At 47.3% G+C, this 25705-nt stretch overlaps 1 protein-coding gene across 1 annotated transcript in view; it reads left to right on the top strand.

The window, feature by feature from the left end:
• The window catches only part of SNX30 (sorting nexin family member 30), a 123694-nt gene that overhangs the window by 88601 nt on the left and 9388 nt on the right, over positions 1-25705 (top strand). Inside the window, exons 7-8 of the mRNA XM_025360266.1 lie at positions 10395-10481; positions 24940-25092. Of these exons, the coding sequence (XP_025216051.1) occupies positions 10395-10481; positions 24940-25092 (240 nt within the window). The remainder of the gene's footprint in view (positions 1-10394; positions 10482-24939; positions 25093-25705) is intronic.

The following is a 25705-nucleotide window of genomic DNA, read 5'->3' as shown; positions in this document are numbered from 1 at the left end:
TGGCAATCTCTGAAACCCAAGCTCTACCCTGATAGTCGCTGAGCTGAGTCCAATTAATAAGAAACAGGGCCACCTGCTCCTCCTCTTTTTACCAGGAAAATGTCTCTGTGGAGTGCCCTGGCCTTGACTGGAGTGATTGGATGGCAACACAAAGACTGTGTCTAGAACTGTCGGGGTCTGTGTGGCTGGTACTAAAGACACCAGGAGAATGATAGGTGTCTTAAGTGGCTTTCCCCACCTTTTCACATTGCTGCTCTTTAAGAATTTTTAAGTATATTTTCTTTTTCCGAGAGAGTCATATAGTTCCATTTCCAAAGTGGCTTTCTGACTTTTGAAACATAAGCAGGGCAGACTTCGCTGTGCAGTATGGAAACTAAACATGGAGCAGAGGACTTGCCATAGGCCTGGCTGTGGCCTGTTCTTTTTATTTTTGGAGATGGAGTCTTGCTGTATCACCCAGGCTAGAGTGCAGTGGCACGATCTTGGCTCACTGCAACCTCCACCTCCTGGGTTCAAGCGATTCTTCTGCCTCAGGCTCCCGAGTACCTGGGATTATAGGTGCACACCACCACGCCCAGCTAATTTTTGTATTTTTAGTAGAGATGGGGTTTTACCATGTTGGCCAGGCTGGTCTCAAACTCGTGACCTCAAGTGATCTGCCCGCCCTGGCCTCCCAAAGTGCTGGGATTACAGGCCTGAGCCCCCACATCAGGCCTGTGGCCCATTCTTCATCAGCTGCTGAATGGTCCTCAGAGCTGAGAAAGTCCTAGGTTGGTTTTGGTGAGGAGTTACTGGTGTGGTGAGGTTCTGCCAGTCTATCTTCATCATGGCCTTGAGGGAACCTAATGGTGAATGTTTGTCTTCATCATTTGGAGGTAGTGGTCTGTGCCTTAGGAATTTGACATGGTGGAGGGCTGGTCCATCCCTGGATGGGAAAATGCCAGGGCTCATCTAAGTCCTGTCCTGGTGGGGCTGTGGTTGGGGTTCCTCTCTGAGTTCGAAAGGGCGTTTAGGATCATCTGTTTCATTTGCTCATGGTTGACACGAAGAAACAGACCCTTGTGGGTAAATCTTTATCTGTTGCATGGCCACAGGACTATACTCCTTAGTGACCAATCAGCTTGTAGCTGTGTGTTTACTACTTGCCAAGAGGCAAACTGGGTGACTTCAGGCTTTTCAAGCCTGGCCTCTAGTTGTATCTCTTTCAGGACAGTTGTGGCTAGGTATGTTCTGTTCCCTTTGGAGGCAGAGAGCATAGAAAAATAGGGTCATTATCAAGGCACTCAGAACAAATGGAACAATGTGAGTTTAAGCCGTGAACAATGAGAACAGCTTGTACTGGAAAGACGGTTGAAGGCATGTGTCACAAGGTTATGTGTGTGGGGGACAGGAGGGTACAAAGGTTAGTTACCCTTAAGCCCAGACTCGAGTTAAATACCTTGCAGACATCCACAGGTGAGCCCTTATATAGGATTTCACATTCTGTAAACTGTGTGTATGTAAAATGAAATTAGGGTAGCGATGGACTGAAAGAGACCCTTTTGAAGTCCTCACCACTTTTCTGGCAGTGCCTTTTAAGTATTAGCGTTGTCATGACCAGGCCAAGTGTTGGAGAAGCTTTATTCATGAAGATTTGGGCAGGACCATCTTATTTCCCACACTGCCTTATCCATAGAAGGTGGTCAGCAAGTATGTAATCGAATTGGACAATTTGGTAAATTTGCAACACTTACAAATATACAATGATTGCACATTGTACATCTTATTTTTAAGAGATTTATGTCAATGCGCATGCTTATCTCAGGGGTCTTGGTGAATGATTGGGGTGGGATGAGGGTCTGAAGTAAGAGTGGATAAAGAAGGCTGTGGCTGGAGACTTGGATGACATATGGGAATGAGCTGTGCAAGGGTCAGAGGATGGAGCATTTTAGGTAGAGGGGAGCAGCCAGTGCAAAGGTCTGAAAGCTGAAATGAGCTCAGAGTCTTTGCAGATCAGAAAAGCTGGTGTGAGTGGAGCCCGGTGAGCAAAGGAGTAAGTGGTAAGCGGTGAGGTCAAAGAGAGGTAGGAGCCTGGTCCTGCAGTGGCTTTTTTTTTTTTTTTTTTTTTTGAGACAGAGTCTCACTCTGTTGCCCAGGCTGGAGTGCAGTTGCGTGATCTCGGCTCACTGCAACCTCCGTCTCCTGATTTCAAGCATTTCTCCTGCCTTAGCCTCCTGAGTAGCTGGGATTACAGGCGCGCGCCATGACACCCGGCTAATTTTTTGTATTTTTAGTAGAGACAGAGGTTTCAACATATTGGTCAGGCTGGTCTCGAACTCCTGACCTTGTGATCCACCCATCTCGGCCTCCCAAATGCAGTAGCATTTTAAGACCAACTTAAAGGCTAGCAAGAGTCTGGACTTTATTCTAAGGACTAGAAGGGAAGCCATTTAGTTTTATGCAGGGAGATGACAGGATGTGATTTTTACTTTTAGAAGACAACTGGTGCTACAGTATGGAGAATAGATTGTAGAGGATGAGAGTGGTGGTTGAGAAGGCCATTGAGAAGGCTGTCACAGGGAGCCACGGGCAGAAAACTAGGTGGTGGAGCCTGGACTGCAGTGGTAGAGACGTAGGTGGATTTGGGGTATATTTTGGATGACAGGCCAATGGCACTTGCTGCTGTAGTGATGCAAAATAAGAAAGGAATTGGGGTTTTTGGCTTTAGCAGCTGGGTGGATAGCAGTACTGTTTATTGGGACGGGGAGGATCCAGGGAGGAACAGGTTGGAGCAGTTGGGAGTCCACTGTTTTGGGCATGTGGAGTTCAGAATGCCCCCTAATCATTAAAGTGGAGATGTCATGGCAGTTGGTTATGAGTTAGTCCAGAATGGGAATAGAAATTTGGGAGTCATTAGTGTATGAATGGTGTTTAAATCTCTGAGACCAATGGAGATCACATGAGGAGATGTGATTGAGGTGCGTAGAGTGTCAAGGCCTGCGCCTGTGGTGTGGTAATATTTATTGGTCTATCACCTTAAGAGGAAAGAACAAATAGCAAAGGAGCCCACGAAGGAAGGGTTGGTATGGCAGGAGGGAAGAAGTAGAGGATTGCCTCCATGAAGCCAAGATAAATGTTTTAAGAAGCAGCAAAATATATCTGTTGGATTTAATAATATGGACATTGTTTGTAATCGAGATTACAAGTGTGAGATGTGGATGCAGAAGTTTTGGTTTAAAGACAAAGTTTGGCCGGGCGCGGTGGCTCAAGCCTGTAATCCCAGCACTTTGGGAGGCCGAGACGGGCGGATCACGAGGTCAGGAGATCGAGACCATCCTGGCTAACACGGTGAAACCCCCTCTCTACTAAAAAATACAAAAAACTAGCCGGGCGAAGTGGCGGGCGCCTGTGGTCCCAGCTACTCGGGAGGCTGAGGCAGGAGAATGGCGTGAACCCGGGAGGCGGAGCTTGCAGTGAGCTGAGATCCGGCCACCGCACTCCAGCCTGGGCGACAGAGCCAGACTCAGTCTCAAAAAAAAAAAAAAAAAAAAAAAGACAAAGTTTGTCTTCCAGTTGGAGATAACTTGGACAACATTACGGGGTAGTCCTTTTCAAAAGCCGGTTTAAATTGTCAGGTTTCTTCAGCCTCCCCACCTCTTCCCCACAGGGCCACAAGGTGGCGCTAATGAGTCAAGCTCCGGGAACGCGACCAGTTGGTGCTGTAGGTTGGCCATTTCCGGTGCCTTTCCAAAACCGAAATGAAGATCTGGAAGATTGAGTTGTGAGGGAAAAAATGTCCCCTTTCCTGAACAAAAGAGATTATACAGAGTGGCCAATTTCTTGCAGCTAAAATAATGTGAAGAAGCAGGATGTGAAATATACATGATTTCAAAGGATTTTTTTAAAATTAGAAAAATATTAAAATGAAAACTTGAGATTCCCAGTAATGGCAGACTGAATACACATTTAAACTTCACCAAAATGACACTAAAAGGATTTTGAAAAAAAGTCACAAGCCCACAGACAAGAGCAACAGGCAAGGAGGCAGTAGCAGTACAATTTTGGTAAGTACTAAATGACTCAAGCTGATTTTGAAACCGACAGTGGGGGAAAAAACTGAGAAGTCACCTGGTTTACACTGTGGAACCCTCCAAAAAGGTCAAGAGTTGGCAGCACCACGCCCCTCTGGGACTGAGGTAGAGCTAAAGAGAAGAATAAATCTAGAGTCTGTTTAAGAATCCTAGCTTCCGGCTGGGCGCGGTGGTTCAAGCCTGTAATCCCAGCACTTTGGGAGGCCGAGACGGGCGGATCACGAGGTCAGGAGATCGAGACCATCCTGGCTAACACGGTGAAACCCCCTCTCTACTAAAAAATACAAAAAACTAGCCGGGCGAAGTGGCGGGCGCCTGTGGTCCCAGCTACTCGGGAGGCTGAGGCAGGAGAATGGCGTGAACCCGGGAGGCGGAGCTTGCAGTGAGCTGAGATCCGGCCACTGCACTCCAGCCTGGGCGACAGAGCGAGACTCTGTCTCAAAAAAAAAAAGAATCCTAGCTTCCGATCCTCTCCTCTCTGCTGACGCAGGGGCCACTTCCTTCTCCACTTTGGCAGAACTGGGGGTCGATTCTCTGGAGGGGGCCTCTCTGGACCAAGAGACTCTAGGCACACTTGAGGGTGTTCAGTGATGTTGGGACTCTTCTCCTGCTTGGCTCTCAGCCTTGGATCTTCCACGCAAGGAGGAAAAGAGCCTTTTCTAGAAAATCTGGATGGGCCAAGAGAAGTGACCCACAGATACGGATATTGGCTGGCGGTGGAGAGCCAGGGTGGTTCCTCAGTGGAAGGACCCAGCCGAGTCTCCTGTGGAGAATGTCAACAAGCCCTCTGAGCAGAGAGCTTTCAATCCATTTCCATGGAATTTCCCTCTTGGATGGGTGGACAGATAAGGATCACCAGATATGTAAGGGAAGATTTGAATATGAATATCAGAAGTAAAAACAAAGAAGAAAAAGCCTACTGAATGAAACATTGATAGAGAAGAACATTTCCACAAAGAAAAATTGTTAATATTTTCCAAAAGAGAAGATATCACAGCCATAAAACAATAATTTTTAAAAATTCAGAGAACAAAGAGCTCTTGGAAATTAAAACCATGATAGGAATAAAAAAATTAATAGAAGAGTTAGAAGAAAAAGTTAAGAATGTCACATATGAAAAAAAACCAAAAGAGAATTGGAGGAAAAAATATGAAAATTAGAGGATTAGACCATCTGAATAACAAGCGTGCAGACAGAGAAACAGAAATGGGAAGTATCAAAGAAGCCATTCAAGGAAAAAGACCAGAAGGGAAGAAATAATGTATCACTGGTTGTTCTGCCTGATGAGATTATGTATGACTTCTCCCCCTCCTTTAAATTTTCCAAATTGTATGTAAAAATATCTCTTAAAATGAGGGGGTAATGTGTGGTTTCAGTATTACCAACATTGCCCCAGGACATCTAAATCACAGGTGGTTCTGGTTTCCATAGAATGAGTGTGTAAAAGGAGCATGTTGAAAGGGGTAACCTGAACTCAGTCATTTAACCGGAGCTGGTGCTATCACTAGGACCAAATCAGACTCATTTTCCTGCCTGCAGGAAAGTGCCCTTCTAGAGGGCTGCCCTAAGCTGCAGGACTATGTGGGTATTTTATTTTTATTCTCATTTGTTCTTTGTTAGTGAAAGAACACCCATTACTCTACATGAATTCCACTTGGGTCTTGGGTCGTCAGCCCTGGCCTACAGGAATATGAACCACCCATCCTGCTGTTCTCTACCGGGGGCTGAGCTGTTCCTGCGGCCTTGGTATCCTCTTCCAGCCTTGCATCCTAGCGTCCCTCTTCCACAAAGCTTTGAAGCTGAAAAACTTGGTGGGCTTGAAGAGGCCTTTTGATAGCTGCTGACCTTTGGCGCTGGGGCTCTTTTTCTGCCTTTCCCCCTCCCATAGTTTGTGAGCCCACAGCCTTGGCAGAGGAAGACATGTGCAAGAGTCTGGGGGTGGGGAAGGGACGCTGCGCTTTCCTGTAGATACTGACCACTGTGGTCTTTCTTGGGACAAATCCAGTGCAGATGTTGAAAGCCAAACCACAGAATGCATCTGTCATCCAACTCTTCTAAGCATTTTGTCTTTGTAGATAAAGGCTGTTTGATTAATATTTCATGGATGACGTAACTATAGACCTCTTAATGACTGTTATTAATTTGTTACAAACATTTGGATGACAGATGTCATCTATGGGATGTTTCTATTGTTTAGCCTTTTTATTATAGAAAAATTCAAACATATCACAAAATAGAGTGAAAGCAATAAACCCACATCTATCCCAGCCATCCCATGTGGATCCCAGCCATCCTGCACGGATCCAAGCCATCCTGCGCGGATCCCAGCCAGCATCAGCAGTCGCCCACTCGTGACTCATCTGGTTCTGTCTCTCTTTAACGCTGCTCCCAACTCCCACCCCGTGGTTTAATTTAACACAAATCCTGAAATCATATTATTTCATACAGAAACATTTAGTACGTATCTCTAAAATACAAGCATTCTTTTTAAGGACTACCTAATTATGTTTAAATATCCAGTTAGTGTTCAGATTTCCCAGTTTGTCTCAGACACAGTTTCTGTTTATTTTTCCAAATTGAGATCCAGACAGGATCTATACATTGATTGGTATGTTTCTTAAATATTAAAAAATCCTTCTTTGTCCATTTATTTTTCCTTGTAATTTATTTGTTAAAGAGTCATTTGTCAGCCGGGCGCGGTGGCTCAAGCCTGTAATCCTAGCACTTTGGGAGGCCGAGACGGGCAGATCACGAGGTCAGGAGATCGAGACCATCCTGGCTAACACAGTGAAACCCCGTCTCTACTAAAAATACAAAAAAAAAAAAAAAAAAAAAAAAATTTAGCCGAGCGTGGTGGCGGGGGAGGGGGGAACCTGTAGTCCCAGCTACTGGGAGGCTGAGGTAGGAGAATGGCGGGAACCCAGGAGGCGGAGCTTGCAGTGAGCCGAGATCGCCCCACTGCACTCCAGCCTGGGCGACAGAGAGAGACTCCGTCTCAAAAAAAAGAAAAAGTCATTTGTCTTCTCTTCACTGGAAAATAGAGATAGTAAAGTTCCAGATTATTAGGACCACTTGAAATCGCAACAAAATGTTCTAATGTTTTAAAAAAATAAGTGTCCGAGAGGAATTTATTCCACGTCTCTAATTAAAAGTCACCTTGTGAGCGTGAGGCCCTCCTTGGGCACCCTATGTACAATTTTGCCTTCCCCAAACCCTTGGTACTTACCTTCCATTCCTGTTTTATTTTTCCTCCTAATACCCAGAGCTACCTACTGTATATTTTACTTGCTTCTTGTCTGCCTCTCCTCTAGAATATAAGCTCCACATGGTTTTGTGATTTGTTCTCTGCTTTATCCCCATCCCTGGCTAGATGAATGAAGATGTATGAAGGCAGGGCAGAAGCAGCGTGGGGATGGGTGTGTAGAGGAGGGCAGGTGGCGTGAAGCATGAGGAGGAAATTCTCACTGTGCCCTTCGCCTTTTTGATGTGTCATATCCATGGGATGCCGATCCCTGTAAAGTTCCGTGAGAAGTTCAGATGATGACTCTCTTCTGCTTGTCATTCAATGATGGAGGGGCCTCTCTGCAGACGCTGGCTTGGTCTCTTGGCCTCTTTACCCCACTGCCAGCTCGGGCCTCATCTCAGAGCCACAGGCTGGTTTGACCAATTTTATCAATAGAGACTGGGCTGGGGACCCATCCTCTCAGAACATCACCAACAGCGTGCAAAGGCGTCCCAGTGAGCGTGGCGGTCGTCAACAGTTTGTCTTGATTCAGAACACATTGTCCAACCTTTAGCGTGGTTGGATCGTGGGCCAGCTGCGAAGCCACATACTGGAAGGCAGCAAGAACAGCCTGAATGAGCCACTGCTGTGCCATGAGCCAGGTGTGGCCTTGAACAGGGCCTGCCACCGTCCCTTGGTCTCCTCATCTGTAGAAAAGGGATGATGCGCGTTCGCCTCTGCAGGGTTGCTGGGAGCCTTTTGTGCTGTCCGGCGATGCAGGGCTGTTAGGGTGGATCCTCCAGTCAGCCTGCGCGAGAGGGCAGCATTCTGGCCACGCTGGAAAACACTGAGAGACAGAGACCCTGCCTCTCCTGTGGGCCAGGGCAGGCCCAGGCTAACTGGATGACATAAATCTATAAAGTAAAAAAAAAAAAGTACTTTGTGGACTTCATATAGCCCAAAAAAAAATCTAAATCTATTGGTCTGGTACCATCAGTAGTAAAAATCCTACTGGGGAGGGATATGGCTGGATCTGCAGGCTCCCTCATCTGTTTTGGGCATGGGGAGAGGAGATGCTTTTGGACTATTGTAGCTGAGTGGGGTTGATGCATCTCCCCCCAACCCCTCACAGTCCCAGGGGTCTTGCAACCCCAGCAGTGCCCCCAGGAACCCCCAGGCTGTGCTGGTATTGTCTTAGGAGGTTCTTGCCACACTGACAGTGTGTGTCTCTGGGACAACTCATGCTCTTTCCTGGAAGCGCTAGTCTGGATATGTGGTACTGGATGTTTTTTCCAGTAAGGTGCTAGGCGTCCTGTGAAGGGAAGTGCACACCAGTGGTGAGCAGCCTGCACAGCCCCCACCCTGCCGTTCCATTGCACCTTGGGGAACCACATTTGCACGTCCATAGAGAAGAGGATTTTTACTACTGATGGTACCAGACCAATAGATTTAGATTATTTTTTGGGCTATATGAAGTCCACAAAGTACTTTTTTTTTTTTTTTTTTTTACTTTATAGATTTATGTCATCCAGTATGGTAGCCACTAGCCATATGTGGCTCTTTTTAAGTTTAAATTCAAAGAGTAACATGAAATAAAAATGTAAACCCAGTTCCCCAGTCCTGCTAGCTTTGTTTCATGTGCTCAGTAGGCACAAGGAGGCAGTGGTTCCTGAATTAGTGCAGGTTATAAAACATTTCCATTATAGCAGAAAGTTCCATTGAACAGCACTGTAAATATTCCTTTTCAAAGATGAATGAGTGTGGGGAGGAAATGTCAGGGCACTTAGGAGACAGCTGAGTGGCAATTGACGGAAAATTATTGTAATTTTAACCTCATTTTCATTTCTTGATAAAATACTTCTCAAAGCAAACTTTTCAGAGGAAGACTTGAGATTCCCAGTATTGACACATTCCATTAAAAGGTTGAACCCGCAGCACTCTCAACTCTTCAGTTGCCTGTCACATTTTAGCACAGTCAGGGACACGGGGTGCCTGTGCTTAGCCAGGGGGTGACTCCTTCCTGCCCTGACTCCACACTCTGCTAGAAGGTCCCCTATGGGGAAAGTGCCTGATTAGAAACTTTCATAGCAATTTATTTCTTTTGAGTTAGTGGAAAAGAAAGGTCTCATCACTCTTCGTTTGCCACTTGTGATTCTACTAAAGGAAGGAAAAAGAAACCCGTTGATGAAACAGATACTTTTCTAGAAGGTCTGCTAGAAGCTTTTCTGTTTTGCTTAGTGGGTTCATAGCAGCAGAGCTCAGACGAAGTGAGGGGAGCCCTGGGCACAGATTTACGGGGGCATTCACTCTCAGTTGCCAACGTTGTACTACATGGGCCAAAGAGGGAGTGTCTCCTTACATTTTGCACTCCAGGTGCCTGGCTTGCTTCACTCTTGTCCCATCCTGAGCTGGCTCTCATGGGGCCCATTGACCCTTCACTCTGGTGGGCTGGCTGCATGGTTCTAGGAATTCTGGACTTGCACATGTGTAGCCCCTTTAGCACATACAGACACATACTGTGTCTGAGCCTCTGTCACACTGAACCCCTCAGGTAGGGAGTGCATCTCTCTGCTCTTTCTACACCTGGATCAGAGTAGAGGACTAGTAAGTGGCTAATGAATGATTCAATGAACAGATCAGTCCGCTAGGGGTCCACTCACTGAATTGAAGAGTGAAGAGTTCTCTTAGACTTTTCCTTTAAGATTTCAGAGAACATCTAGCATTGTAGCCTGCAAAGCTCCACATTTCTGCACAGCTGGGCTCTGGCTGCACACAGTGAAGCGGAGAGTCCTCCCAGCAGTGCGACAATGGATGGGTGCTGTTTCCCCTACTTGCCTTTTCCTAGAATTTCTTTCCTTTCAGCATCAGGGTTTAGTTACTTTACTAGAAACCCCAGCCTCATGATTGGTTCTCTTCTCTTCCCTCCTTTCCCCTGCTTCCTCCAGAGTTTCTGCCATGGCCAGACTGTCCTAGAAACACATGGCTGGGCCCGGGGTAGGCCTCAATTTGGGGAGGCGTGGGGGAAAAGCAGCAATCACCTGGGGGTGGGAGGCCCCTTTGTGGACTCAGTGTTACATGCTTCTCTTCTCTGCCTCCCACAGAGTGTATTAAAGAAGAGGGACCAAGTTCAAGCAGAGTACGAAGCCAAACTGGAAGCTGTGGCTCTGCGGAAGGAAGACCGCCCCAAGGTCAGGGAAGCCACCTGGGAAGGGCTGCAAAGCTGTGGTCTCCCTGCTGGTGCTAAGTAAATTCTCATCTCTAGATCTGTGTGACTACGCATGGTCAGTGCCGGCTGGGCTACGTTGATGAAGTTGCCCTTTTTCACTCCCTTTTCTGTCCTACTTCTGCGAGTTCCTAGTGTTCACTTGGGATTGAGTTTTCTACTGTTTCCTGGGCCTAATTTTTTTTTTAAAGACTTAACAGCTCTGCCATTCATCAGCAGTTCCTTGCTCCATAGAATGGCATTGCAGAGAGGAGGAAAGAATAGCCTAGATCAGTGCTTTCAAAGTGTGGTTCATAGGCCCACAAACTCTACAATCCATGATGAGGAAAGTATAGAAGCACTTGGAAACTTCTATAGGAATTTGATGTTGCTGCAGAACCAGTTGTACACATTGTGTTGAACACTCAAGACGAGCGTGTTAAACTCGCGTGAGGAGTTGCGCGTGGAGCAAGCTGCATGCTGGTTCGCACAGCAGGACTACAGCTTGGTCAAATTGGGGAAAAAAGCCAACAAAAAGTGGCCCTTTACTCCCCAGAGTTCGAGCACCACTAGTCTCGCTTGTCTAGGATGCCTTCTGGCTCCAGTGTTTGTAACTGCTCAGTGGGTTCACCTTGCCCACTGCCTAGACAGAGCTGATTTATCAAGACAAGGAATTTGTAATGGCGTAAGAGTAATTCATGCAGAACCAGCTGTATGGGACACTGGAGTTTTACTATTATTCAAATCATTCTCCCTGAGCATTTGGGGATCAGAGTTTTGAAAGATAATTTGGTGGGTAGGGGCTTAGGAAGTGGGGAGTGCTGATTGGTCAGGTTGGAGATGGAAATATAGGGGGTGGAAGTGAGGTTCTCTTGGGGTCTTCTGCTCCTCGGTGGGATTGCAGAACTGGTTGAGCCAGATTACCACCTGGGTGGTGTCAGCTGATCCATTGAGTGCAGGATCTGCAGAACATCTCAAGCCCTGATCTTAGGTTTTACAGTAGTGACGTTATCTCCAGGAACAATTTGGGGAGGTTTAGGCTCTTGGAGCCAGAGGCCGCATGACCCCTAAACCTTAATTTCTAAGTAGCTAATTTGTTAATCCTGCAAAAGCAGATTGGTCGCCAGGTAAGAAGGAGGTCTTTTCAGGAAAGGGCTATTATCAGTATTGTTTCAGAGTCAAACCATAAACTGAATTCCTTCTCAAAGCTAGTTCATCCTATGCCCAGAAATGAACAAGGACAGCTTAAAGGTTAGAAGCAAGATGGAATGGGTTAGGTCTGATCTCTCTCACTGTCATAATTTCCTCAGTTGTAAGTATTGCAAAGGCAGTTCTCTGTTTTGGGTCTAGACAGAGGATCACAGTTGTAAAAATGCATCTGTTGTATTGATCACCCTGTTTGTTGTCTTTCTCTTCCCTGAGCCAGGATTAAAAATGAGTAATAATGGCCAATATGCAAGTGCTTGCCCTTGCAGTGTGCTAAGCGCTCTCACTGTCTCTTGCACGTTTGCTCTACACAGACTCACAGCTGGCCCTCCAGATCCATGGGTTCCACATCTGCAGATTTAGCCAATTGCAGATTGAGAGTATTGGGGGAAAAAAAACAATAAAAAATAATAATACAACAGTAGAAAATAACACAAGGAAAAAAAACTAATGCAGTACGGGTTGCCTGTCTCTTATCCCAAATGCTTAAAATTAGAAGCGTTTCAGATTTTGGGATATTTGTGTATACATAATGAGCTATTTTAGGGGCAGGACCAAAGTCTAAACATGAGATTTATTTCTGTTTCTTATACACCTTATACACATAGCCTAAAAGTACTTTTATAGAATATTTTAAATAATTTTGTGCATGAAACAAAGTTTTGACTGCAACCCATCACATGAGGTCAGGTGTGGAGTTGCCCACCTTTACCATGTTGACCCTCAAAAAGTTTCAGATTTTGAGCCAGGCACAGTGGTGCAGGTCAGTATTTCCTCTTACTGGGGAGGTTGAGGTGGGAGGATCCCTTGAGGCCAGGAGTTAGAGGCTGTAGTGTGTTATGATTGCGCTTGTGAATGGCCACTGCACCCCAGCCTGGGCAGTGTAGAGAGACCCCATCTTAAGAAAAAAAAGGTTTTGGATTTTGGGGCATTTTGGGTTTTCAGATTGGGGATGCCCAACCTGTATAACAATGGTGTACAAGGTATTTATGTTGTATTAGGTATTATAAGTAATCTAGAGATGATTTAAAGTATACAGGAAGCTGTGCATTGGTTATATGCAAACACTACATGATTTTATATAAGGGGCCATTGTTGAACATTCACAGATTTTGATATCTCAGAAGTCCTGGAACCAATCCCCACCCCACCCCACCAGATAGCAAGGCGACAACTCTGTGTGTGTATGTGCATGTATGTGTAAAATCTCATTGATTCCATACCACAACCATGAGGTTTAGGTACCTTTATTATCCCCATTTGAGAGGTGAGCACACCAAGGCCCAATGTCACACAGCTAGCGCTGGTAGAGCTAGGATGGCACCCTGCCATTTGACTTTAGAATCTTGCCACGTACCATTCCGTCACTCTGCCTCTTTTTGGTTTGTAAGTGGAAGGTGTATTTGTTTTCAAAGAGGGGGGTGAGGGTGGGGAACATTGGTAAGATAATAGCAAGGACCCGCATTTCAGGGAAATGGTTTGACATCAGAGCTGCGGGGTTTTCCTCTTTTGCCGTGGTTCCTGCTGCCCCCGCCATGCCAAGACATACCTGGAAAGGAACCAGCTTTGGAATTTGAAACTCACACCTCAGAAATGATACACCCTGGCTTTGTGTAGTGTCTTTAATGTTAATTGCATCACAGGATCACTGCAGTGGTCATCTGAGGCCCAGAGGGAAGACATTGTTCTTTCCCTGTTTCATGGGTGAGGAAATGAGGCACAAAGGAGCTGGATAAATTGCCCAGCCTCTTTGATGCCAAGTGGCTCTCTATCCTGTGCACGTTTGTTGTGTTAATTCCCGCATCACCGGTAGTGATCTACACCAGAGCGTAAAGGCTGCATATATCTACAGAAAGGCAGATGATGAGGATTGGAACTGTGGTCACTGGCCCAGCGTATGCAGCTGGCACCCTCCCTCTGGTTCCTCCTGCCACAGCTGTTCTCCTTCTTCCATCCTGTTTGTCTGTCATAAGGGAGGTGACAGCAGAAATGCAGCCATATGCTCACAACTGCCCTCTGCCTGCCTGTGGCCTGCTCCACTGACGAGTCCTGAACTGGCCTGTGATATTCTGGAACATCTGCTGAGCCATGTTTCGGTCTCATTTAAAGGATTGGCTTAGGATGATTTATTTGTGTATATTTTTAAAGTTTCCTTTCAACGAAGGGATTTAAAGGGATGACATAGGATGATTTGTTTGAATATGTTTTAAAAGTTTGCATTTAGCCCGCAAATGTAAAGATGTAAGTAATTCACAGAAAAACAGATAACTACATGATCTCACTTAATATGTGAAATCTAACAAAGTTGAAGTCATAGAAACAGAGAATAGAACGGTGGTTGCCAGGACTCAGGATGGGGGAAATCATGGTCAAAAGGTACAAACTTTCAGTTATAAGGTGAGCAAAATCCTGGATATTCCATGCACAGTGTGGGTGGTGATGGATGTGTTCATTAATTTGATTGTGATCATCACTACACAGTGTGTACATGTATCAGATCATCACGTCATATGCCTGGAGTGTATATACTTTTATGTGTCAGTTACATATTGAAGGAAAAATAGAAGTCACTTTTCCTGGCTAGGGAGGGAAGGAGAACCAACAAGTTCTGCCACTGGCCTAGTTTGGAAACCGAGGATTCTGCATCTATAAAGACATCATGTGTGTGGTTCTGTAAATAGCATCTGTACAAGCTCAGCACTGAATACAAGCTTTCTCAGAGGCTGATACTGTTATTTAATATGTTCAGCCCTATACAGGACACATTCGTTTCCAAAGCCAGGAGCTGAAGGTTCGGAATAATAGGCCGAGTTAAGTCTTAAGCACGCCTGGCTTGCTGGCTGCTGGAAGCACACGCCAGGCTTGGAGCAGTCTCAAGCAGAGCAAGACACTGGTTTTGGCACCCTCATACCCCACAGCTGCCTGCCAGGGCTCCCGGCCTCACATTCCTGTGGGTCTGGGTGATTCCTGTCAACTCCCCGCGCTGTGGAAATCTTTGGCTGCTGCCATTCTCCGCCTTCCTGGACTCCACTTACCCACATGGCTCATCCTCTTGGCCACGGGAATTCTACCAGAGGCCGAGGGTTTCCTCCCCGTCAATGAAAATGACTAGTCAGTCCTGAACACACACCTGCGTTCTCCTAGCACACTGTGGCCAGGCCGTCTTCACCTTCTCTCTTCCTGGTGGGATGTTGAACCGTGCCACATTCACTTTGCTACTTATTTAGCAATTGTTATTTTTAAAGACAAAATGGACTGTCATGGTGGTGTGCCAGTGAGTGTAACGTAACAGTGGCGGCAGCAGAAATCCTTTGCCACCTTTGGGTCTGGGGCAGCAGCTGCCTTGGTGGGCAGAGGAGGGTGCAGTTGGCAGCCTGTCCAAGTCCGGCGCGGTTCAAGCATGGGATTTAGAATCGGAGGGCCCTGGGTTCAAAGCCCAGCTGTGCCCCAGCTTGCCTGGATCTGCTCCTCAGCCTTTGCGGGCCTCCGTTGCCTCACACACGTGATTGTTGTGATGCCGTGAGGTGCTTGGCGTAGTGTCTGACATCAGAAGTAGTGTCTGACGTCGTGACAGACGTTCCCTTGGAGGAGCCTCCCGTGTCCACACTGGCTGCAGTAGGAATGTGGCTGGAGAACTTTGTTTTCTGGGTTTGCTGTCACATATTTTAAGAAGTCCCTCTTCTGACCACAATGTTTTAGACATTGTTTCCTGGGTCCTCAAGCTTCCCCTGCCTCCCTGCCCCTCCACACACCTGTCTTCCCCAACAGCCCATCAGGAGGTTTGGTGGATGCTGAGGAAATGAGCAACTTAAGGTTTTTGCTGTGCTTTGCCTGATGGGGTTGTGAGTTCATGAAGCCAGAGCTGCTGTCGACGAGATTTTTTTTTTAAAAGCCAGGGATTTCAGAAGTGGGTTAGGGCTGATTCTATCCCAGAGCTTCGGCCAGGTCTGTTGGGAACTGATAGTGGGAGCAAGGTAGCTCAGGGGACTGTCGCAGGAGTGCTGGGGAGGAGAGGGCCCCTGGTATGGGCATGGCCAGCAGAAGATCCAAGGGAGTCTGGGGGCTTACCTCGTTGTCAGGTAAAACCGAAACCTGAAAAACTTGCTCCAGATAATGAGGCAAAGTTGATTTCTGTGGAGTCATGGAGGGGCATCAAAATCTGATCACTTTTTTGTAACCCAGGGTAAGGAAGTGGCCTCACCTGTCTCCACGACCTTCCCTGTAAATTTCAAAGTGGGGTGATCCTCTTAGGGGAGTCCTAGAACGTCTTGGGCTGGAGGACTGCGTGCTAAGGGCAGAGGGTGCGGAGGCCTCTGGAGCTGGGGAAGAATGGTGGTGTTCGAGAATGCAAAGTTTTGCTTTGTGGTTGGGCTAAGGCTGGAGAAAGCTTAGCAGACACTGAGGTGGTGATTCCCAGGCAGATGGAGCTTTGGAGACTTGGCCTTCTCCATGTTAATTGTGAGGTTGGAGAAGCAACATGCACTTACATAGTAGGGGCTGGCTGCCTTCTGCTGGACCTGTTGGGCCACAACCTGGTGTACACCTTAGAATCTAACCCACCATGGAAGGTAGAGGGCATCAGAGCTCTTACAGAAGATGAGGAGAAGCTGAAGAACTGCATTTAGAAAGGGACCGGGAGCATCTGCACCCTCGAATGACAGTGAGGGTAACGGAGAGGGAGCTTTTGCCTTTTCCTGTCTTCCATGTTGGACTCTTCAGTGCTAATACAGTCGGTATAACTAGCTCCAGAAAGAACAAAGAAGGGATGCCAGGGACAAGGCTTCACAAAATTCCTAGTTATCTTCAAAAGGTTAAAAAAAAAAAAGCAGGGTGCTGTTTTAGGCCCTGACTCACAAGTAGCCTCATCCTGGGTGCAGTGCCAGCTGAAGAAGTTTAAATGGGTGGTGTTGGAGTGCAGGTGAGGACAGATGGGCCACGTGGAGGGGACCTGGGGTGTCGGTGTGGAGGGGGGCGGGCGCGTGGTGTGTGTGTGGGGAGGGCACATGGCGTGTGTGTGGGTCGGGCACATGGTGTGTGTGTGGGGAGGGCGCATGGCGTGTAGGGAGGGTGTGTGTGGCATGTAGGGAGGGCGTGTGGTGTGTAGGGAGGGCGCGTGATGTGTAGGGAGGTCGCGTGGTGGGCATGTGTGGGGGGGGCGGGTGTGGTGTTTTGGGGGGCATGGAGGGGAGTGGGACATTGGTGTGGGAAGAGTGGGTGTGTCGTGTGGAGGTAACTGGGAGTGGAAAGGTGCACAGAGGTGTTCCTCTGGTTGAGAGAAGAGCAGAAGGAAGGTGGAAATTGGGCTCTCTGGACAAACCTATTGAAGGCTGTAGACCTTGGACAGCTCTTAGAACCACCAGGGTGGTGAATGTTCTGGAATGGGAAAGACATGACAGGTAGCGAAGTGAGAATGCCAACTGTAAACTGGTAGCAGGGAGACTTCTACATACAGAGCTTCCGCAGACCAGAGAGTGGGGCCTGGTGTCTGTCGTTTCCAGACCCTTCTGGCAAGTGAGGACCCTCAGCGTGGGGCAGAAGACCAGGTGCCTCCAGTCTGAGCAGGCGGAACTCCCCCAACCCCTCAGCTGACTTACGTCCCACCGCAGCCATCCTCTGCCAGTGCGGCGGTTCCCATGTGATAGATGGGGGCCCGGGGTCAGGGGAAGCATGGAACTTAAGTGCCAAAGTTTACAAATGGCAGAGCCGGTATGGGGCCCGGGTGCATCTGGCACCAAAGCTGACGCCTTTCCCCAGGGCGCGGGCCCCAGCAGCTGTGCTCCCTGAGGGGGCGCCCTGCCTTTCCCGAGGCAGGTACAGAGTGCGTGTGGCCTTCCCTGGGGCTTCACTCTCATGTCATCGTGCAGGGGAGCTCGTGGCTCTCTTGCTGTCAGCCTCTCTGCTCCTCATCTCATGCCCTCACCTCTCCCTCCCTCACTCCCCACTGGCCATCCTCTGAAGTTTGTTTTTATCTATTATTAAAGAAAGCCTTCATTCAGAGAGCCAGTGACTTTCTATTTGCCCAATTCCATGGCTGCTTTTCAAACTGGACCCTGTCTCAGTGTATTCTTACCTGTTTTCACCTTATAGCTCAAATAGACAATGAAAACGCAGTTGCTGGAAGCTGGAGATGACCAGCCTGGGGGCTTTGGCTTCCCAGAGGGCAGGGGACCAATCTCGCTGCTACTCACACATTGCCAGTTAGAGAGCCCTGTCCCCTGCTCACCCAGCAGCATGTGGCTGTCACTGGTCCTGGAACCTGTCCCACAGTGGCCACAAGTTCCCCTCTCCCCAACGCTTTGGGATTATATCTGTCTTGTGTAGTTTGGAGATTTTCCTAACCTACGGTCATCATGAGAGCAGATAATGTGACATCTCCAACCCAGCTCCAAGAAGGAGACTTAGGTTGAGATTTCTGTTCTAGGGCCTGGAAATGCATGGCACATGGAAGGAGCTCAGTAATGCTTTTTTTTTTTTTGAGACGTAATCTTGCTCTGTTGCCAGGCTGGAGTGCAGTGGCTCGATCTTGGCTCACTGAGTAATACATTTTTAAATGACTGTTGGTGAATTTAAGTTACTATCCCATTCTCTAGCACACAGAAATGCACGGTCCCATCTACGTGACTCTTCTGTCATTGCACTAACAACCTGTATTCTGTAATGGAAATTATCATGAGAGATTGGGAACCAATGTGAAAAATGCAATTTTGTCCCGTCTGTATTGTCTTTTGATGTCTTATCTGGTGATACTTTTCCTTGGTGTCATGATAAGCAACACCCAACCATTAGCAGTGCTGTGCCATCTCAACATCCTTCAGACGCATGGTAGCACAACCGTAACAATACCTCAGTCACAAAAATTAAAACATTGAGATGAGAGGAAATGCTGAGGGTGGTGGCCCACACCTGTTATTATCTCAGCACTCTGGGAGGCCAAGACGGGAGATCGCTTGAGCTCAGGAGTTCCAGACCAGCCTGGGCAAAGTAGCAAGACCTTGTTCTACTCCAAATAAAAATATTAGCTGGGTGTGATGGTGCGCATTTGTAGTTACAGCCACTCTGGAGGCTGGGGCAGAAGGATTGCTTGAGCTTGGGAGACTGAGGCTACAGTGAGCTGTGATTGCGCCACTGCACTCCAGCCTGAGTGACAGAGCAAGACCTGTCTCAAAAATGAATAAAATTAAAAAGAAATAAAAGGAATGCTTAGTGTTACTGGTCAGTGAATTGATTGTTACAAGGACACTATCCAAAAAGAATCAAAGGTGAGAAGAATACACGCCTGAGCCTGAGTGTGAGTTGCCAGCACTCCCCTTCTTCGCGTTGGGGAACTTCACAAGCTGGTCACAGACAGCACACCCCAGTTCCTCTTATTTTCTTATGTTTAATCCCTCCATCCTCTTCTAACTCCTACCACCCCGGGCTTCTCTAGCTCTGTTCTCTCTGATTCACCACCACCTCCTCCTCCTGTGCCCGCCTTTCCGAGTGACTTTTGCGGAGTCCTTTATTAACCCTATACATGCTGGCTTCTCTGTGAGTTCAAACCTTGGGCCCTGCCTCCCTCAGCCCCACTTTTCCCTCCATATATTTAAAAAAGATTATATTGTGGTAAAATATACAGAATATAAAACTTGCCATCTTAACCATTTAAAAGTGTACAGCTGAGTCGTGTTAAGCACATTTACGTTGTTGTGCAATCGATATCTGGAACTCTTTTCATCTTGCAGAACTGAAACTGACTCATTAAACAACTCTCCATTCCCTGTCCTGCCAGCCCCTGGAAACCCCTGTTCTACTTTATGTCTCTATGACTTTGACCGTTCTAGATACCTCGTATCTTGAATAATATAGTATTTGTCCTGTGACTGGCTTATTTCACTCAGCGTAATGTCCTTCGTTTATCCATGTTGTAACATGGTAGAATTTCGTTCGTTTTTGAGGCTGAATAATATCCCATATATATGGGACACACACACACACACACACACACACACACACACTCATACATATACATACCGCATTTTGTTTATCCATTCATCAGTGGACATCTGTGTTGCTTTCATCTTTGGGCTACCATGAATAATGCTGCTATAAACATGTGTGTACAAATGTCTCTGAGACCCTGCTTTCAATTTCTTTGGATATATACTCAGAAGTGGAATCCAGCAGGATCATATGGTAGTTCTATTTAAAATTTTAAACTGTTTTCCATAGCAGCTATACTGTTTTATAATCCACCAACAATATACAAGGGTTCTAGTTTCCCCATGTTCTTACCAACATTTATTTGCTCCTATTTTTTTGAGACAGAGTCTTGCTCTGTCACCCAAGCTAGAGTGCAGTGGCATGATCTTGGCTGACTGTAATCTCTACCTCCCAGAGACCAACCAGGCTGGTCTCAAACTCCTGACCTCAGGTGATCTACTCACCTTGGCCTCCCAAAGTGCTGGGATTACAGGTGTGAGCTGCTGCACCCGGCCTATTTTCTGTTTTTTTTTTTTTTTTTTTTTTTTTGATAGTAGCCATCCTGATGAGTGTGAGATGCTATCTCATTGTGGCTTTGATTAGCATTTCACTAATGATTATGATGTTGAGCATCTTTTCATGTCCTTGTTGACTGTTTATCTTCTTTATTTTTATTTTTTTGAGATGGAGTCTCGCTCTGTCGCCAGTCTGGAGTGCAGTGACACAATCTTGGCTCACTGCAACCTCCGCCTCCCTGAATCAAGCAATTCTCCTGCCTCAGTCTCCTAAGTAGTTGGGAACTACAGGCATACACCACCACGTCCAGCTAATTTTATTGTATTTTTAGTAGAGACAAGATTTCACCATATTGGCCAGGATGGTCTCGATCTCTTGACTTTGTGATCTGCCTGCCTCAGCCTCCCAAAGTGCTGGGATTATAGGTGTGAGCCACTGTGCCCAGCCGACTGTGTATCTTCTTTGGAGATATGTTGAAGTCCTTTGCTCATTTTTAAATTTGGTTGTGTATTCTTTTCCATAAGCCTTTATGAAAGAGCTATGTTTGATTTTCTTGTTATCTCACCCTGCTTTGTGGAGGGAGGCGTCACTCTTCCCCTGGCTGCAACTGCCTCCTTTCTCTGAGCTGTGGACCTGTCCTTCATTCTGAGCCTTTGGTGGCACTAGTGCCACCCTAGTTATCCGGACTAGAAACTTCAGGCTTCTCTCTGACTCCCTGTATTTTATTTCTCATGGGCAGCCAGTTGCCAAATCTGTCAGTCCTGTCTCCACCAGGTTGGTTTACTCCATCCTCTCCCTTCTGGTGTTAGAGCCACCACCCTGGTTCCAGGGTGCCCAGTGCAATCTCATGCTAATATATAGTTTGGAGATGATTCATCTCTGGTGTCTCATGAAATCTCAGGGTGGGGTAGCATTGGCAAAGGGTGGCATAATGTTTGGGAGAACATATAATAATATAGTTTGTATTTGGAAGATGAAAACCTTTTTCATAACACATGAAATAAAGCTTGAGGAGCAATGCAAAGGGTAGATTATCTTTTGTGAACAGCACATTATAATATTGATAATACTGATAGAAGCTAACAAATGTTTATTGAGCACTTACTATATGCCAGGCACAAGTGTGTCACAGGTGTGCAATGACTATCTGGAACCAGTGTTGCGGGCATAAGAAGAATTTACCAAGACAGTTGTAGGTAAAGAAAAACAGATTTATCAGAGAAAGTAGGAAAATACATTGCAGGAGTGCAACAGGCAGATCAGCAAGAAGGGAGCTGACTGACAGGAAACAAAGGCTTGCTGGGGATTTCATAGAATGGTGCTTGTGCTGTGTACTGAAGGGGGCTTTGTGCAGTGCTGGTAGCTCCAAGGTTGAATGAGCAAACTTGCATTTTTCTATTAACTGCGAGTCTGGTGATAGCTGGGTGCAGGAAGATTGTGTTATTAATATTTGTGCAGGATATGTGTCCTGGACCATGAAGAAAGGCAGAAGTATACCTTAATCTGCCTTCTCTTTTTGCTTTCCCTTGGTCCTGCCAGCCCAACTCCCCCTTCCTAATTAGGACTCCATAAAGCGCTTAACACATATTAGCCTGTTTGACCTCATGACGACCTTGTGAGGCAGAGGATATTATTAGCCAGACAGAGAAGCTGAGGCCAGGTCCCAGGCCACACACCTGGTAAGTGGCAGGCGGGGCGTGCGAGCTAAGCTCTGGAAGTTTGATTCTAGAGCTGTCCACTGCAGCCGGAGGAAGCGTGGGGCTTTTTCTGTTCTCCGGAAGTGGGCATGAGTTAACTGGGCCTCAGGAAACCAGGCCTTTGGGACGAGCCCCAGCCTCTTCATTCCCTGCCACCCTCCGCCAATCTTGCGAGCTGCAGTTCCCTCTCCATGCCGCTGTGGGCCCTGCGGCCTGTGCATGATAACCTGCGGTGGGTCCCCGTGTCCTCTCCTCTGTCCCTTGCGTGTACTGCCAGTCTGGAGTGCCTTCTGAGTGGTCACACATCTCACACCTGTCATCTTTAAGGAGCCGCCTCAGTGCCGTTTCCTGGACGAGGCCCGATCTTCCCAGGTTGGCCTCCCTCTCCATCCTCCTCAGCATGCTTATCACGGGGGCTCCAGGGGAAGCGACAACACTTGCAACATCTCACCTCAGTGTCTAGGCATGTTCCTGTTTCTTCCCAACTAGACTGTAGGTTACGGGAGACAGGATTTGCCTGTCAGGACCCAAGCACTTTTGTATTCCTCAGTGCCAAGCACAGAATGTGTTGTGAAACTGAGAAGCCAAATATTTCCCAGACCGAGGCTCAGATAGTCATAAAACCCACAACCGTGGTTTAGACCCTCATTTTTGTAGGTCAGTCAGAGTTCCTATCTCCAGAACAGACCTGGGAATCTTTAAACCTGGGAATCTTTCCTCTGTAAAAAGTCCTCTGATTCAGAGACCCCGGCTGCCCTCTTCTCCATGTGTCCCAGTGAGGTTCTCTTTCCAGGCCTTTCCATTTTCTTCCCACAGCAGAAGTTTCATTAAGCAAATAGGAAGTTGCTCATAAGCACCCTCTCCCCGATGCAAATATGAGCAGTGGCCAGGAGACAGGTGAGGGAACTGGCCTGTGCCTGTGGGAGGTGAAGCCAGCCAGAGACGCTGGCTCGCTGGGCATCTTTCCACTGAGGCTGATTCCTGGAGTGACTCTGGAGAGGCAAGACCGGGATACTTGGTTTTTATTTCCCTTTTTCCTGAGGTGACCAATAGTAATGGGTGGTCTTGGGAGGAGGCAGAAGAGACTTAAATCATGACATCAGAAGAAAAACTCAGTCTCTGACCTGGTACGGTGGCTCACACCTGTAATTCCAGTACTTTGGGAGACTGAGGTGGGAGGATTGCTGGAGGCCAGGAGTTCGAGACCAGCCTGGACAACACAGCACCACCACCACATCCTACTTATCGTAGAGATGGGCTTCTTGCTATGTTTCCCAGGCTGGTCTCAAATTCCTGACCTCCAGCGATCTTCTGCCTTGGCCTCCCAAAGTGCTGGAAGGCATGAACCACTGCACCCAGCCCAGTACTTTTTTTCCTTCTTCCAGAAGCTTACGTACTTTGAAGAAGGCCTCTTTCCCCGTCTTAACAGAAAAATTCCTTGCTTTTTAATTTCTTAAAGTGTCAGTTACCTCTTTCTCTCCAGCTTATCCTGGTTTCACCCATGTCTAGTTCCCCTGTCAGGCACATTCGAATTCGCTTGCCTTGGCTGTCTCTTCCCCGGCTCCTGTGTTCTACAGCCATCTCCACGTGGTCTGTGGAGAAGATGGCTGAGTACCCTGAAGGTGTCCAGCTCCCTCAGGCCTATCTTTCTCATTGGCATCATTCTGGGTCAGCTCCTTGCCCATGAGGCCTGGGTATAAACCTCCTCGATCGGTGGAAATAGACTCCCAGTGGTGAGCCATGGCTTGGAGACAGTTTGGTTCATGGCCCCCAGCGCACTGAGCATACAAGGAAGACCTCACTTGTGGTTGGGATACATTTGGCAGATTGGGGGTTTGACCTAGCTTTGGGCATGTTGGCTCCCTGGCCACCATTAGGGCCCAGTGGGTGCTTGAGTTAGGAGAGAGAAGCCAGCTTTCGGAAGTGCTGCAGCCACAAGGCCCACTGCAGCTGCACAGGATGGGTGAAACTCACCAAAGCAAAATGAAAGTTGTGAAATTTCAAATGACATAGTTCCCTTTTGAGAAAGTTTTGTAAACCTCTTTAAGAAAAACTTGAAATAGCCTGCTGTGTATTTCTTCTTTGAATTTCAGATTTTTTTTTTTTTTTTTTTGAGACGGAGTCTCACTCTGTCGCCCAGGCTGGAGTGCAGTGGCGCGATCTCGGCTCCCTGCAAGCTCCGCCTTCTGGGTTCACGCCATTCTCCTGCCTCAGCCTCCTGAGTAGCTGGGACTACAGTGCCCGCCACCATGCCCGGCTAATTTTCTTGTATTTTTTAGTAGAGACAGGGTTTCACCGTGTTAGCCAGGATGGTCTCGATCTCCTGACCTTGTGATCCGCCCACCTTGGCCTCCCAAAAGTTCTGGGATTACAGGCGTGAGCCACCGCACTCAGCCTGAATTTCATATTTTTTTTGACATGCATAAGTAACTTTCCTCCTATTTTCTCAGACGTCTCTAACTATCCATTTTGAAATATCTGCTATTGGGAAAAGCATAATTAAGCCTCCAGTTTATTTATAATGTGGGGTTCAGAGGAGGCAGCTGGCCAGTAGTTGTCTTATTGCAATTCTCTGATTAATGAGGAAAGGCGTCATTAAGTGTCACAGTGATGGAATATTTCATGTGATCTGGGAAAACCTACCTCTTTTCTAGTTCTAATATAGGACACAGGAAAATAGCAGGGCAATGCAAATTCTGCTGTGTATTTGCAAAGTCTGCACACACTTTCAAGTGTGGATGAGTAAATCCTTAAAGGAACCAAAGACATATGACTCTGACTTGCAGTGTTTCTTCTTCCTGTGTGTAAATGGGGGTGTCCCCCACGAGTCTCTGTTGTGTTTGGATGGGTTTGAAGATTCGGGTTAGGAAAGCCCCTTTTCAGAATTCCTCCTTAGACCTGAAAACCCAAGTCTTTGCTTCCAAATAAATGCCTCCAGAGGACAGAGCATGTTGATGGCATTTTAATGTAGGGCTTTAGCCTTTGACAAATGTGTGCTCAGAGGAGCTCAAGGCAAGAGATGCTAGTTCTGTGTGCAGGGCACCCATGTGTGCCTCCCTTTTCCAGGTGCCAGCGGACGTTGAGAAATGTCAAGATCGGATGGAGTGTTTCAATGCTGACCTGAAAGCTGACATGGAGAGGTGGCAGAACAACAAGAGGCAGGACTTCCGGCAGCTACTCATGGGGATGGCTGACAAGAACATCCAGTATTATGAGAAGGTAATGAGTGCGCCCAACAAGACTGGTTTCTAATGGCCGGAGCCTTTCACATGGGCCCACCAGAAATCCGGAAGCTGGGAATTCTGCTAGTCTCGTCTCCTTCCCTTATTTTAGCTGCTTAGTCTTGGCTCCTGCCTCATGTCCTTGCCCGGCCGTGTGGCTGCAGTGCTGGGTTTGGCAGCAGAGGGGGTGCTCACAGGGGTTTCCGTTGCACATGCGGCTGGGGAAGCAGCCCACTGGTCTTCCGTGCTCTCTGGGCCTGCGCTGGTTGCTTCCCAGAGCCAGTCAGACTTTCAGCACAGGCGTGCTGCCACCGAATGGAGGCTTTGGGGTTATTTTACTCTGTGTTGGGGTTCTGTACACAGGGGCCCTTCACTTTGATTGTGCAGTGAACCCCTTTGGTCATCTGGTGAAGCCTATAGATCCCTCATCAAAATACTGTTCATTTGTTTTTTAAATGGACTTCAAAATATTGATTTTAAATACCTAAAATAAAGGGATATAGGATTACAGAGGAAAGCAATTCTATTAAAAAGTTTTACTCATGGATCCCCTTGACGTGTGGACCCCAGGTTAAGCACCGCACACACACACACACACACACCCCCCACAC

The sequence above is a fragment of the Theropithecus gelada genome, chromosome 15, assembly GCF_003255815.1.
Source record: "Theropithecus gelada isolate Dixy chromosome 15, Tgel_1.0, whole genome shotgun sequence".
Taxonomy (NCBI): Eukaryota; Metazoa; Chordata; class Mammalia; order Primates; family Cercopithecidae; genus Theropithecus; species Theropithecus gelada.
This window is presented reverse-complemented; position numbering and strand designations above follow the sequence as displayed.